Source organism: Zalophus californianus, chromosome 6 (genome assembly GCF_009762305.2).
Source record: "Zalophus californianus isolate mZalCal1 chromosome 6, mZalCal1.pri.v2, whole genome shotgun sequence".
NCBI classification, from domain to species: Eukaryota; Metazoa; Chordata; class Mammalia; order Carnivora; family Otariidae; genus Zalophus; species Zalophus californianus.
In genome coordinates, this window is record NC_045600.1 from 124,789,024 (window position 1) to 124,804,338 (window position 15,315).

The 15,315-nt window shown below is 54.5% G+C and overlaps 1 protein-coding gene across 1 annotated transcript in view; it reads right to left on the reverse strand.

Annotated features, from left to right (window-relative positions):
- Positions 1–8,682, reverse strand: part of KLF13 (Kruppel like factor 13) — a 49,588-nt gene extending 40,906 nt beyond the window's left edge. The window contains exon 1 of the mRNA XM_027570474.2: positions 7,620–8,682. Within this exon, the coding sequence (XP_027426275.1) occupies positions 7,620–8,211 (592 nt within the window). The 5' untranslated portion in view covers positions 8,212–8,682. The remainder of the gene's footprint in view (positions 1–7,619) is intronic.
- Between the last annotated feature and the right edge of the window lie 6,633 nt (positions 8,683–15,315).

A 15,315-nucleotide genomic window follows, 5' to 3' on the forward strand; every position in this document is an offset into this window, starting at 1 on the left:
GTCACCCACCCATGCAGGGAAGGCCACGCCCCTGTGGCAGCAAAGCAGGGACATTTAATCTGAGGCATCAAGCCTCAGCGCTCTCCCAAGCAGGTCACCTTGGGACAGACTGGCCAATCGCCACGGAGTGTGGCCAAGTTCCTGGTTAGCAAGTGTTTTTGTGTGATGAACTTCAAAAAAGGAGAACAATAAACAGGACCCCCTGCTCAACATTACCCCCCCAAAAAAACACCTGTACCCTCTGTTCTGTTCGTCCAGAATGATGTTAGTTAAAACTATGGACTGGTCAAGGCTACTTGCTCCCACCATGCACACAACACCCAACAGCAAACAGTGACGACGCCCAGGCCCTGGGTCAGGAGAGGGACGGGAGCTGGGCAGAAGGCACTCAGTGCTAGGGCACTGAGAGGGGCAAGGGGGTCGGCAAGGCAGCTGATCCATCTCTTTGTCACAGCCTACTTTCAGCTGAGGGAACTCCGTGCCTCCAAGAAGCCTGACTTGCACACAGCTGATCCACAGATGCTGGAATCTGGGGTTTAGGGGGACCGTAAGATCAAACTGAATCAATGAACCAAAATCCAGGAGAGAGAGAGAGAGAGAGAGAGAGAGAGAGAGAGAGAGAGAGAGAGAGAGAGAGAGAGTGTGTGTGTGTGTGTGTGTGTGTGTGTGTGTGTGTGTGTGTGTGTAGCCAAACGGCAGAGCTTTTGGTTGGGTGACGATTTGTCTTACATCAAGTGCCTAGTGTCAAATCACTGCGAACAAAATAAAAAGTTAGCATTCGAGTCTCCATTATATTGACTGAGAGCAGGGGCCAAGGCCTTCTGAGCTCAGGGTCCCAAACCCCCACTACCCTCCCATCCCAGTCCCACCACAGTAGCTGCTTCGAAAATGCCAAGCCGAGAGAACACTCCAAAGTTTAATTCCGTTTTGATGGGAAGCTGACTTCTCAAGAAAATAATCCCACTTGGGGCTAATGAAAGGGAAGTAAAACAGACTCAGGTGTGTGGACTTAGATCAATATTTGTTTTTTTCTGGAAAGGATGCAGAGACCCACCAGGACCTTGAGGGTATCACTGGCTGCAGGCCCTACTCAGGCCTGGGGGATGGGTCACCTGTGGCCACAGAGCCAGGGTGCCGGTGGGCTAACAAAAAAAAAAAAAAAAAACAGGCTATAAATACCATCTGGAAACATTTTCACTCAAAGTAAAATTAGGGCGTGTTGTTTATCTGGGAAGGGAGCACCTAAGACTTGGCTGAGCTATCCTTTTGACTTTAAAAGGACTCCCAACAGCAGGACCCAGAAATCCCAGTGCTTGTCCAGTCATTGACGTTGGAAGAAGCAGCAGAAACCTACCAGGTGGACCAGATTGAAGGGGGTTGAATAAAGGTGACGAGACACCGCCCCTGTACCAGCCAGGCACCTGGCTATACACACAGGCCCAGCAGCACTCTAACCCTCCAAAAACCCAGCCTCAGAGTGTCACCCTACTGGTTACTTATTATCAAGAGAAAAATGTCCCTTCACAGTGAAGAGACCTGGCAGACACCGCCTTAACCACAGCCGTGATCCAGCAACTAGACAACCTGACATCACATGCTCCCACGGTGGTGCATGGAAGTGCCCAACATTACCTGTGCCGTGTTTTTGACCAAAATCTGTTTAGGCTGCACCTAATCAGGGGGAAGCAACTGGACAAATCCAGACTGCGGGATATTCCACAAGACAACTGGTCTGGATCCCTAAATGCCAATGCAACAAAAGGCCACAAGATAGGGGACTACTCCAGACAACAGGAAACTAAAGAGACAGGCCAACCAAACGCCATGTGTGATTAACTGGATCCTGCATCCTATAAGGGACATTTTGGGAATCATTAGGGAAACTGAATATGGACTGCACATTACATAATACGTACTATTTAAAGAAAAAGGAGAGACAGGGAAGGGACAAAATACAGTACTTAGAGGGAAAAGAGGAAGGGGAAAAGGGATAAAAAGAGGGTGACAAAATGTTTAACTGATGAGTCCAGGAGAACGTCTGAGCGTTCACTATATTTCAGAATGGGAATCTGTGGGTGGGGGGAGCAGTGTGCTGGGGGCATGCAGGCTTCTAATACCATGAGGCACAGCCCGCCTGTCATGCTCCAGAACACAGGTCCAGACAGGAGTCGCAGTCAGACACAGTTCGGGTATACCGGAACTCAGCAGTGTGGCTGCCCAGGCACAAACCTCAGCTCCCCCCTCATTTGCTGTGTGACCTTGGGCAGATTCCCTAACCCATCTGAGCCTTGGCATCTTTATTTGAAGACCGTGCCTATTTCACAGGGTCCTTGGGAAGATGAAACAGCTTACTGGAGACGAATGCAAACAGAACCATGCAGCCCCTAGCAAGCAGTCTACAAGCATTAGATAACAACTGTGAGAGCGGAGCATGTCATTCTAGAAGTTTTCATTTCAAAAATTTAGTTTAACTGCTTTCTTAAAGCACAAACCAAACACATTTTAACAGTGCCCTGATACCTCAAGATCACTGTTATAAAATGCCGGTTATGACAGAACACAGGCCTCAGGGACTACTGGGCAGTACATCGTGCCCCTCCACTAACAGCCCCACCTTTGTTCCAGTGCTGTTTGGTTTTGTTGGGTTTCTTGAGTTATATATTTAAGTACAGATGCATACGTATTAATAACTTGGTTTCTTTCCTTCCTTGCTTGTAGCTGCTATTAACATATCTCCCCCTTCCCCTTTTGATTTGCTACGTCTAGGAACCCAACGACGAACTGGATTCAGAGGAAGGTTAGAGCAAACAGGTCCTAACCGTGTCTGGGCTGTCGCAGCTCAGTTCAGTGAGTGGGCTTCAGAGCACCGACTCTGAAGGGGCAGGGCGCCACCTCTGTTGTGTTCCACATCTGAAGCCCCCCACAGGACCTCTGGTTAAGTGAAGTGTAGTGCTATCAGCTTGTTCACATAGGAGGGGCTCCAGCCCTCTTTTAGCCAGAGAAGGGAGAGTTTCAAATGGCATCACACCAGCCTCGTGCCCAGTGCCAACAAGCCAGGAGGCACAGGGGTGGGGAGTGGGGTGGGCACACCTAACTGCGACAGGGGCTGAACCCTCACCCAGGCCGGGCCCCAGCGTAAGCCAAGTAAAGATGGTGGGAGGTCATGAGGCATGAGAGAGTAATGGTGGTTTTGTTAGTGTTGTTTTAAATGTTCTCAATATGATGATCTCACATGTGCAAAAGGAGAACTGGGAGAAGTTTAAAAAAAAAAAAGGCAGCAACACAGCAGGAACCTCAGTACTGGGGAGACCAAGACCTCCATCTATTTCCTTTAAAAACATAATGTGCTATTTCCTTTAAAAACATAATGTGTCTTTTAAGTCAACATAGTTAACTCCACAGTGCACTGAACTGCTGTCTACACCACGGTCAGTAACCCTGCCAGGGCTCGATCTTACAGAAATGCCAGCCCCTCCGCACCAAGACCCACACCAGAGTCCACTGCTGCGGGCACGGAACAATGAAAAATGGGAAAGGCAACACAGCTATCCTTCCAACGGGTGGGAGGCTTCCCAGTTACGTCTGCACAGCCACACGGCCCCCTGGAGTACCACACAGCCAGGGAAAAGAATGAAGGTGCCTCATTAAACAAGCACACAACAAAAGCCTGTGGTAGAATGTATTCGCTACCATCCTGCATGTGTATTTTTCGAATGTCTGTGTGGACGCACACGCACGCATAATGCAAATCCATTAAAAGGGTCTGGAAAGGGACACACCAACATGCGGTGATAGTGGTTAGCCAGAGGAGGGCAAGGCTGACACATTCTGTCTACTCGCTTCTGTGCTGTTTGAAGAATTTCACAACCAGGCCCACTGGCAGCCCGGGACCGTGAGGGAGCAGGGACAGGAACTGCCAGCCTGGATGTATCCTGAACAAAGTGCTGGCCCTCTGCCAGCCTGGCTTCACCCTAGGTGAAGGAGACCCCAGCCGTTCACCCTCCACTCGACAGGCTGTGGGTCCGACACAGCTGCGATGGGGCCAGGAGAGCAGTGTGGTTGGAAACCAGGCTCTACAGCCAGAGTTTGTGTTGGGGGAGGGAACCTAAATACCCTGCCCCAATAATCTCATTCATGATCAAATCCCTTGTTCAGTGGCTCAAGATAAACTTCCAACTAACCCCACCCAAATTATTACGGGAAATGGCTGAGAGAATGCAATCTTACTCTACTCCCACCCCCACCCCAAAGAGGGCCAGGTGACCAGGGATGTGTCTCCGTCGAGGTCTGCAGAAGGGAGGAGCCATGCACAGCACAGTGCCCCCCTTTCCAGCCAGCCCCCCAGAGCTGCTGATACGGACCCAGCCCAGGCAGCTAGTGAGTGGATGTTTTAGCTCCCGGTGCTGCAGGGAAAGCAGGGCACAGAGGCATTCTGAAAACAATTCTTTGTGGGAACAAATAGGAATGTATTCAAAGCATCTCTGCCAAGAAAGGCTGAGTGACCATTCTGCTAGGGGTCTGCCAAGCCCCACCACTCCAGACAACAAGCAGGAATCTCCAGGTGAAGGGCCTGGCTGGCTCAGGGGGAAGATCTGCCCTCAAAGGGCCCTAGGCCTTTCCTTCTGAAAGTCCTGAATGTTCACATCAAAGCCCTTCAGCCTCCAAGAAAATATGTTCCTGGTCCCCAAGGCAAGACTTAGCAAATTCCCAGATCTGGACTGGGAAGTTCTGACTAGCCAAATAAGTGGCTTTAAAAAAAAAAAAAAAAGTGAGTTGAGCTGCAAAAACGTGTCTTTGTTTCATCACGTGTTTGCTATAACATCAACAATTACCTAAATGTGACAGGGTAATCAGTCCCCAGGAGACTGGCACACAACTAACCAGGACAAGCAGCTCTTTTGCATTCAGTCGGGCAGGGAGTGGGGGTGGGAGATCACAGCAGAGTCAGGGAAGGCCCGGTCTCCCCAGAGTCAAGGCTGAGCCTTGTACTTCCCAAAGGGTTGTCAAACTCACAGCCTCATTTCCCACAGATCTTCCAAGTGGTCAGGGGAGACATCACCAAGCTGCAGGGAGGTCTGGGGACCCATCCTTGGCCACAGGGCTAGACAGAGCAAGCTGTAAACTGCCTTCTTGGCTAAAGAGGTTTTGATATTCACCCCCTGCCATGAAATCGCTACAGGTGGGTGGAGTGGTGGTGGCGGCGGTTCCTATTGAGTAGAAGGCCTGGCATGACCTGAACCACTGCCGGCAGGGACCCCCCCAGAAAGCTGCTGGAAGTCCACAAACCAAACCACAGCTACCTCAGAACCAAGGTCTGCTGCTCAGGTCTTCCCAGGGTAGCCTGGCCTCTCGGTCACCCACTGTGGCCTGTGGGCTACCCCTGTCTCCTTTATGAACACCAGCTAATTATGTTCTGCACACCTGGGCACAGGCTGGAAATGGGCTCCCTAGAGGTGCTCTCCACCTGAAGCTGAACCAGACACCCTCCAGAAGCAGGTTCTTTCTTGGTTCATAATCAGATTCACCTGGGGCACCACTAAAACTGTTCGGCGGAAGGTCAATATCTGGGACCTGGAAATCTGCATTCCCAAGGGCCCCAAAGGAACCCCGCACACTCCTGACTTGGAGGTCTACATCTGCTCTGGAGGTAGGGCTCACCTGGAGGGCAAGGCCACCTCCCTGCTCTTAGACCCAGCACACTGCAGCCAGTGTGGGGTCCATCCTCTTCTTTCTGCTTAGGGTTTCAAAGCACCCCAGGGAGACTGGATTCCACCCCACCGGGGGAGGCCTGGGTTCCCAACGCCTCTGCCCAATCCTCTAGCCAAGGGACCCCATCAGGGACACTAGAGCCTGAATCAGGGAGCAAGGCAACCCACCAGTTATCCTCCAGCTCCGGTCCCCCGTCCAAGCCTGCCCCGCCCATGACAGTGAGCCCCACCCCTCAGCCAGCCCCTCCGCAATTCTCGAACCCCGCTAGCCCCCTGGAAGGCCACAGTCAAACAGGCTACGAAGCTTCCAATCCTTAAATTACCGGTCCAGTGCCGGCCTCGCCCCCCAAGGCGGTCCTCGAGCCACGCCCCACGCCCTGCCCCCGCCCCCGTAATCTGGGTGCTCCAGGATCCCAACCTAGTTTGGCCCCTCCTCCACGGCCACACCCACCCTTGCAGTAACGTTCCCAAGCTGAACCAACAACCCTACACTAACCCCACCCCCTATCTCGGTCCACACACCCTTAATTCTGACTCAGAATGAATAGAAATGGCCCCGCCTTCACCCTCGACCCCACCACCAGCCACGTGATTTGGGGCGCCCACAGCAAGGGACAAAACCGCGTGGGCAGCCTCCGAGGTAAAGGTTTGTCTGAAATCCGCTGGCTTTGACACCTGCAGACCTCGGGACTGCTCAGTTACAAATATACCAGGAGAAGGGGGTCTTCCAGCTCCAGGGTCTTGAGGACTGCAGTTTTTAAGCCAGTCTTGTAACCAGTTTCTGTACTGTTTTATAAATGTGAAGTCTAAATCGTTGGTATCAAGGTAACTGTATTTATACGGGTTTTTAACCTGCTCCAAATGTGGAAGAATTAAGTGTAACATAAGAGTTAGCGTGAGCCCAGGAAAAACACACAATTCTTTAAAACCAAATTGGGTGAGAAAGGTTGCATCCCACCTTTGTGTTTAAGAAAACGAAAAACAACCAACGACGAGGTCCCGGGCCCGTGCGAAGGGGAGGGCTGCCCGGGGGTTGGGGGGGTCAGGCGATGGTCCTCTGAGACCGACCGCCCCCGTGCAGGTGCCCGCACGCATCCGGCACCCGGCAGGTGAGAGCAGGGCGGAGAAGGGGGCGCGGAGGAACGGGCTATGTACTAGGCGAGCGAAAGCGCCCCCAGGCCGAAGAGCCCCCTGGGGTCGGGCGCGCCTCCGCTGGCCGGATGGGCGGGGCTCCCACAAAGAGCCTCCGGCCGAGAACCCGGACCGCCCCCCGCGTCGGCCGCTGCTGGCTCCGGTTTCGACAAATTAAACCTTAGAACGCTGGAAAAATTACAGGAAGAGGAGAGCGAAGAATGTGCCGAGTGGCTGGAGGGAGCCCTGTCCCCGCGTGAACTTCGCTCGCCGCTCGCCCGGGCCGGGCCGGGCGGGTCCCTCCCCTCCCGAGCGCGCTCTAAGGCCGGCGGGGGAGGGGCCGGCAGGGGAGGGGCCGGGGCGAGGGCACCCCTCCCCCGCGGCCCCAGGGCGCTCCCGCGGCCCATCTCCCGGAGCAGCACGCGAGGCCCCCACCCAGCTCGCCCGCACCTGCCCGCGCCGCCCCCCGGCCCCCGCGGGGTATACGCCCGCAGCCCAGATGACGACATCCGCCCCCGCGGCCCCGCCCGAGAGTGCCCGGGGAGGGGGCGTGCCCGGCGGGGGCGCGGTCGCCGGGCGGGCGCCGGCTCCCAGCTCCCGGACCCGCCTCGCTCGGCGCGCGGGTCCGACCGCAGGACCGTATGGCGGGGGAAGGGGCGAGGCCCCGACCGTTCCCGGCCCGACCGCCCCTCGCGCCCCGCCGGCAGCTCCGGGGGCGTGGCCCGGTGGCCTGTGCTGTCCCCGTCCGCGCGCTCGGGGCGCCCGGGCGGCCCTACTGACCTGTGTGAGTTCTCAGGTGCGCCTTGAGGTGCGAGGATTTCCCGTAAACTTTCTCGCAGCCCGCGTAGTGGCACTTGTGCTTTCTCTGCGGGGACTCCAGGTCCGCGCGACTTCGGCCCCGCCGGCCCCTTTGTCTGAGGCCGGGTTCGCTGCTCCCCGCGGGCCCTGGCTCCCGCTCCGGCTCCAGCCCCGCCTCGAGCTCGGCCTCGGGCTCGCTCCACGCGGGGCTGAGGGGCGCGGCCGCCGCACCTTCGCCGCCGGGGGAGGCGGGCTCGGGGGCGGGTGGCGGCGCGGGCGGCAGGCGGCAGGGGGTCCTCGCCTTCCGGGCCGCGGCGCCCTCTCTGCGCTCCGCCGGGGCGGGCGCCGGCGCTTGCTGGTTGAGGTCCGCCAAGATCCTCGCCACCACGAAGAGCGAGGCACTGTCCTTGCCGTCGCGGCGCTCCTCGACGCGGGGCAGCGTGGCGGCGACAGCGGCGGCCGCGCCCTCGGGTCCGGGCTCCGGCCCCTCCCGCGGCCCGTGCACGACCGCGCGGCTCGACATGGACACGAGGCACTCGGCGGCGAAGTGGTCCACATAGGCGGCGGCTGCCATGCTGCGGGCTCCGGCCGGCGGGCCGGCGGCACTGCTGGTCGCTGAGAGTCGTCAGAGGCGCATCCGCACCCACGGCCTCCCGAGAGCGGGCGGGGGGCGGGGGCGCGGCGCGCCCTCTCCGCGGGCTGGGCTGGGCGCGCAGCCGCCTCTGCCGTCACCCGCGCGGCTCCGCGTCCGCGCGGCGCCCGCCCGGCCGGGCACCAAAGAGTGAGCGCATGGGGGGCGCGGGCCAATGGGGTCCCCGCGCGGCGTCAGGGGCGGCCTGTCCTAGGGATGCCAAGCAGCGACGTTAGAGACTACCTCGCCAAGTTGCGGCCGCAGCCTCGCCGCGCATTGTGGCAGGCGGGACAGCCGCCGTGCGCGCCGCGGGTCGGTGTGGGCGGCCCGGCCCCGGGGGTGGGCGGGGCCGGGGCCACATCTGGACCCGACGTCAGCCCCCAGCCACATCCTGGCGGCGCAGGTTACAGGCGGCGGCGGCCGCGGGGAACTGCGCGCGCGGAGGGGGCGGGGATCCGAGAGCGCGCCTAGTCAGGATGGGTCGCGCGCTCGCGTCTGAGGAGGGGGCGTGGCCTAGGACAGGGGCGGACGCCGTAGATTCGTCGGTAGGCGGTCGGACCAATCCCGGCGGCCAGGGGGGCCGACTGGGCCTTGGGGCCTGCGCGCGCCAATGGGCGTGCCCTCTTGGCCGTCGGGAGGAGGAGCGGAAATTTGAGCCGGGAGCCGGGCACGCTGACGCAGGACGTCCGAGGGCGGTGGGCTGGGGCGTGGCTGTGAGGGGACCGCTCCCCACCCCACCCTACCCCCCTAGCAGCGGGGTACCCGCGAGGCATTTTCCTGCCGGGTCTTCTGTACGGTGACAGCCTCGAACCCCGGAGTGGAAGCGAGCGTTCGGGAGGGCGCCCCTTTGTCCTTCCACCCCGCCTGTGAGGGGCGCCAGGGATGGGTGCGCCTCGGCGGGATTCGCCTCCGCTTCTCTCTTCCCTTCCAGAGCGACGTTTGCACGGCGAGGAGGCGTGTCCGCTCGGGCTGGGCGCTGGGCTGCGGGCCTGGCCTGGGGGCGGAACAGCTCCCCGTGCACCCCACCGCTGCAGGGTTCCTAGGTGGCCGCGCCTCGAGACGCAGGCCGCTCGCCCCCTCTATGCTCCCTCTGCTGAGCTCCGGGCCTCCGTGCGGCCCAGCTGGGAGCGAGGTCACGGGTGGGGCGGGGCCGCTCGCGCAGGAAGGACCGGCTGCTTCCCCGACTGGTCCCAGGCGGCCGGGGACCCGGAGGGGATCGCGCTGCCGGTGAGCCTAGGTCAGCCGGAGCCGCACTGGCTCCGGGCTGGTGGTCAACCTGGCAACGTGGGTGACGTGCCCACCGCGTCCTGTGCTTGCAAGAGTGAACTACGTGCTGGTGCAGCCGGCGCCGCTGTTCGGGGAACGCGGGGCCCCTTCCTCCTCCCCGCCCCAGGCCAGCTGCCAACTTCTCTAGGCTGCCCCTCTCCCACCGCGGTGGGGAAGGCTTCAAACGCCGCCAGCTGCGAGGACCCCGCCCACCGCGCCCCACCCACACCCCCTGTCCGGGCCTACCGAAGGAAATACTCCGCTGCGCCCAGCCCGCGTACTCCTGGCCCTGGCCCTGCCAACTTGCCCCTGACTCTCACCGGCTCCCCTCCTCCCCCCATCCCCTCGGCCCCACCATCCTTCTACAGGCCTAGGCCATCACTGGAGAGGCCAGTACAGAACTTCCTACTGCCTCAGAATCAAGGCCACAAGCCCCTTTCCGGACCCTCGCCGGCAGCCCCTGAACCGGAAGGCTGAGGCCTGGGACGGCAGCCCCTGGGTGGTTTGCCTTCAAGGACGGTTTGCACGTGTCCGCCGACCGCGAGGGGAGCCTGCGGACCTGAGAAGGGGGCTGGGTGGGGCGAGGTCATCCTGCGCACAAAATTCAGAGCGACCATTTCTCACCAAATTAATTTGAGTCGTGAGTAGAAAAAACGTCCTTCCAGGTAACGAAGAAGGAACTGAGAGAGACGTTCTCTGTTGCATGCTGTGGTGAACCGTAAACTGGCGTGGATGATTGAGCGCCCTGGGTGTCTGTCACTGAAACTCTAAACTTCCCTCTCACTGATCAAGTTGGTGCCCTCTGGGAAGACCACAGGCGTGCTTCTCTGGGGTGGGCTCTGTAAGGGCCATCTGGGTGAGGTCCCTGGAAGAGGGTCTCCTGGCAGGAAGAAATCATTCTGTCAGGCAGATTGTGTTGATGACATTTAAGAGATTTGTGTTCTGACCAAATAATGATTCACAATGTCTCTGTAGTCCCACCACATGCCACAATCAGTCACTTCATTAAAGATGGAGCTGGCCCTACACGGACTTACCAGCACCCATCCCCTCTCTATTCCTCTCCAGCCTGAGTGGGGGACTCTGCCCCAGTCTTTGAGATTACCACAACTCTTGGCTTTCTCCATGACCCCTGCTGGGATACCCACCCCCTCACCCCCGCCTGCACATACACTGGCCATCCTCCTACAGGTATGCACTATTCTAGGCATTGGGCCACAGCCATGGATAAGACACCCGCCCTGTGTGAGGGGAGGCCAGCCTGGGTCAAGGGTCCCCTGCACTGCCTCAAACCCCACCCCCATCCACAGCCCAAAGCAGTCCCTAGGCCTCTCCCCGTGAGTGCTGAGTGCAGTCTCCCTAAGGGTTTCAGCTGTGCCCTGTGGCATTCAGGATGCAAAACTCAGCCCCTTGGCTGGTTTCCCACCCATTTGATGACTGTTCACTGAAAGCCTCGGGGGCGCCTGGGTGGCTCAGTTGGTTAAGCTACTGCCTTCGGCTGGGGTCATGATCCCAGAGTCTGGGGATCGAGTCCCGCATCGGGCTCCCAGTTCAGCAGGGAGCCTGCTTCTCCCTCTGACCCTCTTCCCTCTCATGCTGTTTCTCTCTCTCTCTCAAATAAATAAATAAAATCGTAAAAAAAAAAAAAAGGAAAATTATTTATAAAAAAAAAAAAAAAAGAAAGCAAGCCTCGGACCCTGCAGCCTTTACCATGTAGAAGTATGTTCCGGTATCCAGAGATTCATTTCTCTTCCCCAGAGCTATGAATCCATGCTTTTCTTGCTAAATAGGATTCTGGCAGAGGTAGCTCATTGTATATATGAGGGTGGGTGGGGATCAACTGTCAGATGGAAGGAACAGAATATACAAAAGCAGAGTAGGGAAGTCAGATGAGAACAAGTAGATGGAGATGTGTCTGCGGAGTAAAGACGTACAAGACTGAAAAGGTGGCTGGGGTTTCTGGTAAAGGTGGTAGACTGACTAATTTCCGGAGCCTCCTGAAACAACAGTAAGTTTACTTGTTGTAAGACAGAAATTGTCAAGGATGGGGAGAGCAAGGGAGGAAGTAACAACACAATTTTTGAAGCTACAATACTTACAGACCAGAGAAAATGAAATCCTGAAATGATAGCCAGGAACAAACCTTGGAATGTCCAGAAGGTTCATGAATGGATGGCACTAGGTACCTCTGGACATGAGTATAAATGAGAGGCTAACCTAAGAATAAGCTAGAAAGCCTGGCTAAGAAGCACTGAATTGCCCAGATCCCCTCCCTAATTCTGTGCAGCCGTCCCTATCCTAACAAAAGACTGGATGGTTATTATCTAAAGAAAGTATAAGCGAGCATCTTGCACTGAGAGACACCAGGCATAATTGATGGCAGAGGTGCCATAATAGGAATGGGGGGATTAAATGAACCTACAGATATTGGATACTGAGACCAAACCCTGCCCCCTTTTTGGCATTTCAGATTGCAAGAGCCAGGAGACAAAGGGTCTTTTCTGGGGCATCAGGACCAGGCCAAGGGAAACACCTAAATTCTTTGGCATCTGTGGTTGCCCAACTAAGCCAGATCACCCAAAGGAAAGGCCCCATGCATGTGTACAGGGCTTCTAATCAGTCTTTCACAGGCTGCCAAAGTGGACCTGGCATCTCAGGAAAGCTTTGTATCATGAAATCTAAAGCCCCCAATGGATTTTTTTTTTTTTTAAGCAGCTTGGAAGAAACAGAGATTATACAGAGAGAAGTCCATGTCAACAAAACTACTAATAATGTCATAAGAGAAATTACGATATTGCAACCCATGAAGGCATGACACATATAAAGAAACAGAGAACAAAGCTCTTGGAAATTTGAAATAAGATAGCAGAGAGGAAAAAACCCTCAAGAGGGGGAAAGGAAGATAAAGTTGAGGAAATCCCTATTAAAGTAGAATAAGGGGTGCCTGGCTGGCTCAGTCAATTGAGCGTCTGACTCTTGATTTCTGCTCAGGTCATGATCTCAGGTTCCTGGGATCGGACCCTGCGTCAGGCTCCGTGATCAGCATGGAGTCTGCTTGTCCCTCTCCCTCTGCTCCTCCCCCGCTTGTGTTCTCTCTCTAAAATAAATAAAACCTTAAAAAAAAAAAAAAGTAGAGCAAGAAAGAATGCCAAAGATGGGAAATAGAGAAAAAAATTAGAGGACCATCCAGAAAGTCCATTGATCAAATAACAGGAACTCCGAATGAATGATCAGGGAAAACACAAGGGGTGGGCGGAGTCATCAATGAATTAATCCAAGAAAAGTCTCCACTACTGAAGAATGTGGGCTGAAAGGGCCCACAGGGAGCCCAGCACATTGGGAAAAAATAGCCCTACCCTAAAGCAGATTGCTGTTGAAGCTTAGAATAATGGGGACAAAAAAATATCCTGGCAATAGAAGCAGGTCACATCGAGATTGTCAGGAGTCAGAATGGCTGTGGGCTTCTCCACAGCAACAAGTAGAAGTTAGAAGGCAAAGAGCAAAGCCTTGGGAAACCTAAAGTAAAATTATTTTCCCACCTTCACCCAGACAAAGTACAAACCAAATATTTTTAGATTCACGAGGTCACAAAATTTACCTTCTATGCATCCTTTCTCGTGGTAGGAAGCTACAAGAGATAATGCTTCCAAAATGAAGAGTTGCATCAACAAAGAAAGAGGCATGTGGTCCAGGAAGCACTCCACACGGGGGGGGGGGGGGGGGGGGGGGGGAGGAGGGCACAGAGGGCAACCAGACAAAGCTGGATGGAGCAGGTCAGAAGCTCTGGGGATACGGCTTCACAAGTTACGATAGATAGAATCCCTGTATCAGTCAGGAGAGGCTGGGCCATCCTGCAGAACAAACAACCTGCAGATCTCAAAGTTTTATTTCTGGCCAGGCTATGAGTCCATAGTGAGGCACCCAGGGACCAGCAGGTTGATGGAGCAGCCTCTCTAGAACATGCTGGTCATCATGTCAGAGGGACAGTGAGAGCACTCACCCACAGGTGTCACTTGGGCCTTCTTTCCCACACGTAACATTTACTCCCACCCCCCCGCAGCGGGCCTGCCCCACTTTCATGAGCCTTCCAAATCTGGATCTAGAGGCTAGGGACAGGGAAATCCGAGACTGAGGGATGACAGGGATTTGAGGTGAGGGGGACTGCATTGTCCAGTTCCAGGTCCAGGACCTCTGTAGGAGGCTCAGTGGTCTCTTCATGTGTGTGGTTCATGTGTAGCTGGCTCATACGGTTCTTTTTAGTCTAGAAACCTATGCCCTAAAGAGGAGTTGCCTGTCCCCTCCACACAACCCCACTCCTAGCCTCAATGCAAAGTCCCAATGCACAGTGGCAGAAAGGGACAGATTAACACAACAAACACCCTGATTCCGAAAGCAGAGGAGTGGGAGAGTCCCAGTAAACTGTGTCCATAGCAAACCTAAAATCCTGCTCGGCAGGTATTTTCCCCCACCCAGGAGTGAGGATATTCCTGGAATCATCCCAATCCTGCTGTCTGGGAAGGCCTGGCCAGTGCACAGTTCTTTGGAGTCTTGCTTCACCCTTGGGGGTTCTTTCTTCATTATCTTCCTTATCTGCACAGGTGGGGATGGGCATGGGGAAGACACCCTTTTGGGAGCTGGGCAATTTCCAGCCCACTTCCATCTGTAGAAGGGTAATCGGAAATTCCAGCCACAAATTCTATTAGTCCTTGTACATAGTTTCTTTGGCTCTACTACTTCTCTCAAAAATTTAGTTAACTTCTCTTCTTTTTATTCTTAAATAATTATATTTTTAGAATATTTTCAACAGGACATTGATGTAAACATGAGGAAGACAATAAATATAGTCTATGCCTCTCGTTTAAAAACAGGACAGCTGTGAGAGGCATTTTAGGTATGATTTCTTAAGATACATAGGCTCTAGAGCAAACAGTAAGTTTTTCCCATTTCAATCCATATAAGAATGCAACAAAATTCAAATTTCAATGTTCATGGCTACTTGACTCTGGTTAAAATATTATAACCAAGGAAGAACTGTAAAATATTCTGCAATGACAATAAAAAAGTAACTATAGATGGTGTACTTATACAGCATAAGATATATATTTAAAGGTTTTTTTAATGCCTTCGAACTTGAGAACACCAAAGAGACAGAGGAACAGTATCAACTTGCAAAGTCACAGATCTGGAAATGTCATTTCTCCTTGGTTTCACTAATGTGTGTGCATATTTTAATTTGTATTTCTTCCTTCTGTGTCCTCCTTATCTGTGGTGTGTCTCATGACTGTTCTGGACAGTCCCTTGTGGTAGCTTTCCTCTGTTATTTAGACACCCCTAGTCAACACTTGTATTCATTTGGTGGCCTGGCAGCTGAGGGTATAGCATTCTGACCCACATCAAAAGGCTGAACTTCATTGATTTTCTTTTAAAGATAAATCGCTCTCATTTAAATATTACTAACTGATTAAATTAAAATGTAGTTAACTTCTTACCTAATCTGTTTGATTCCAGTTAGCTACATTGTTAATAGCCTCTTTCCACTGCTTTTTGATACATGCTTTTCTCTCTCAACTTAATTGCAGTTTCCTTGAGCCTCTTGATCTTTGATGGTAGAGCAATACCCTTAAGTCTCTTTTCTCTGATTTTTCCAAGTTATCCCAGGTGACAATTTACCAAATACTCTATCACTGGATACATGATGGCCATCCTTCCAGCCTCCACCATCAGTTTTCTCTTTGCCTTCATCAGCCCTGAAGCCAATGCAACAAATATTTTCTGTTGCAG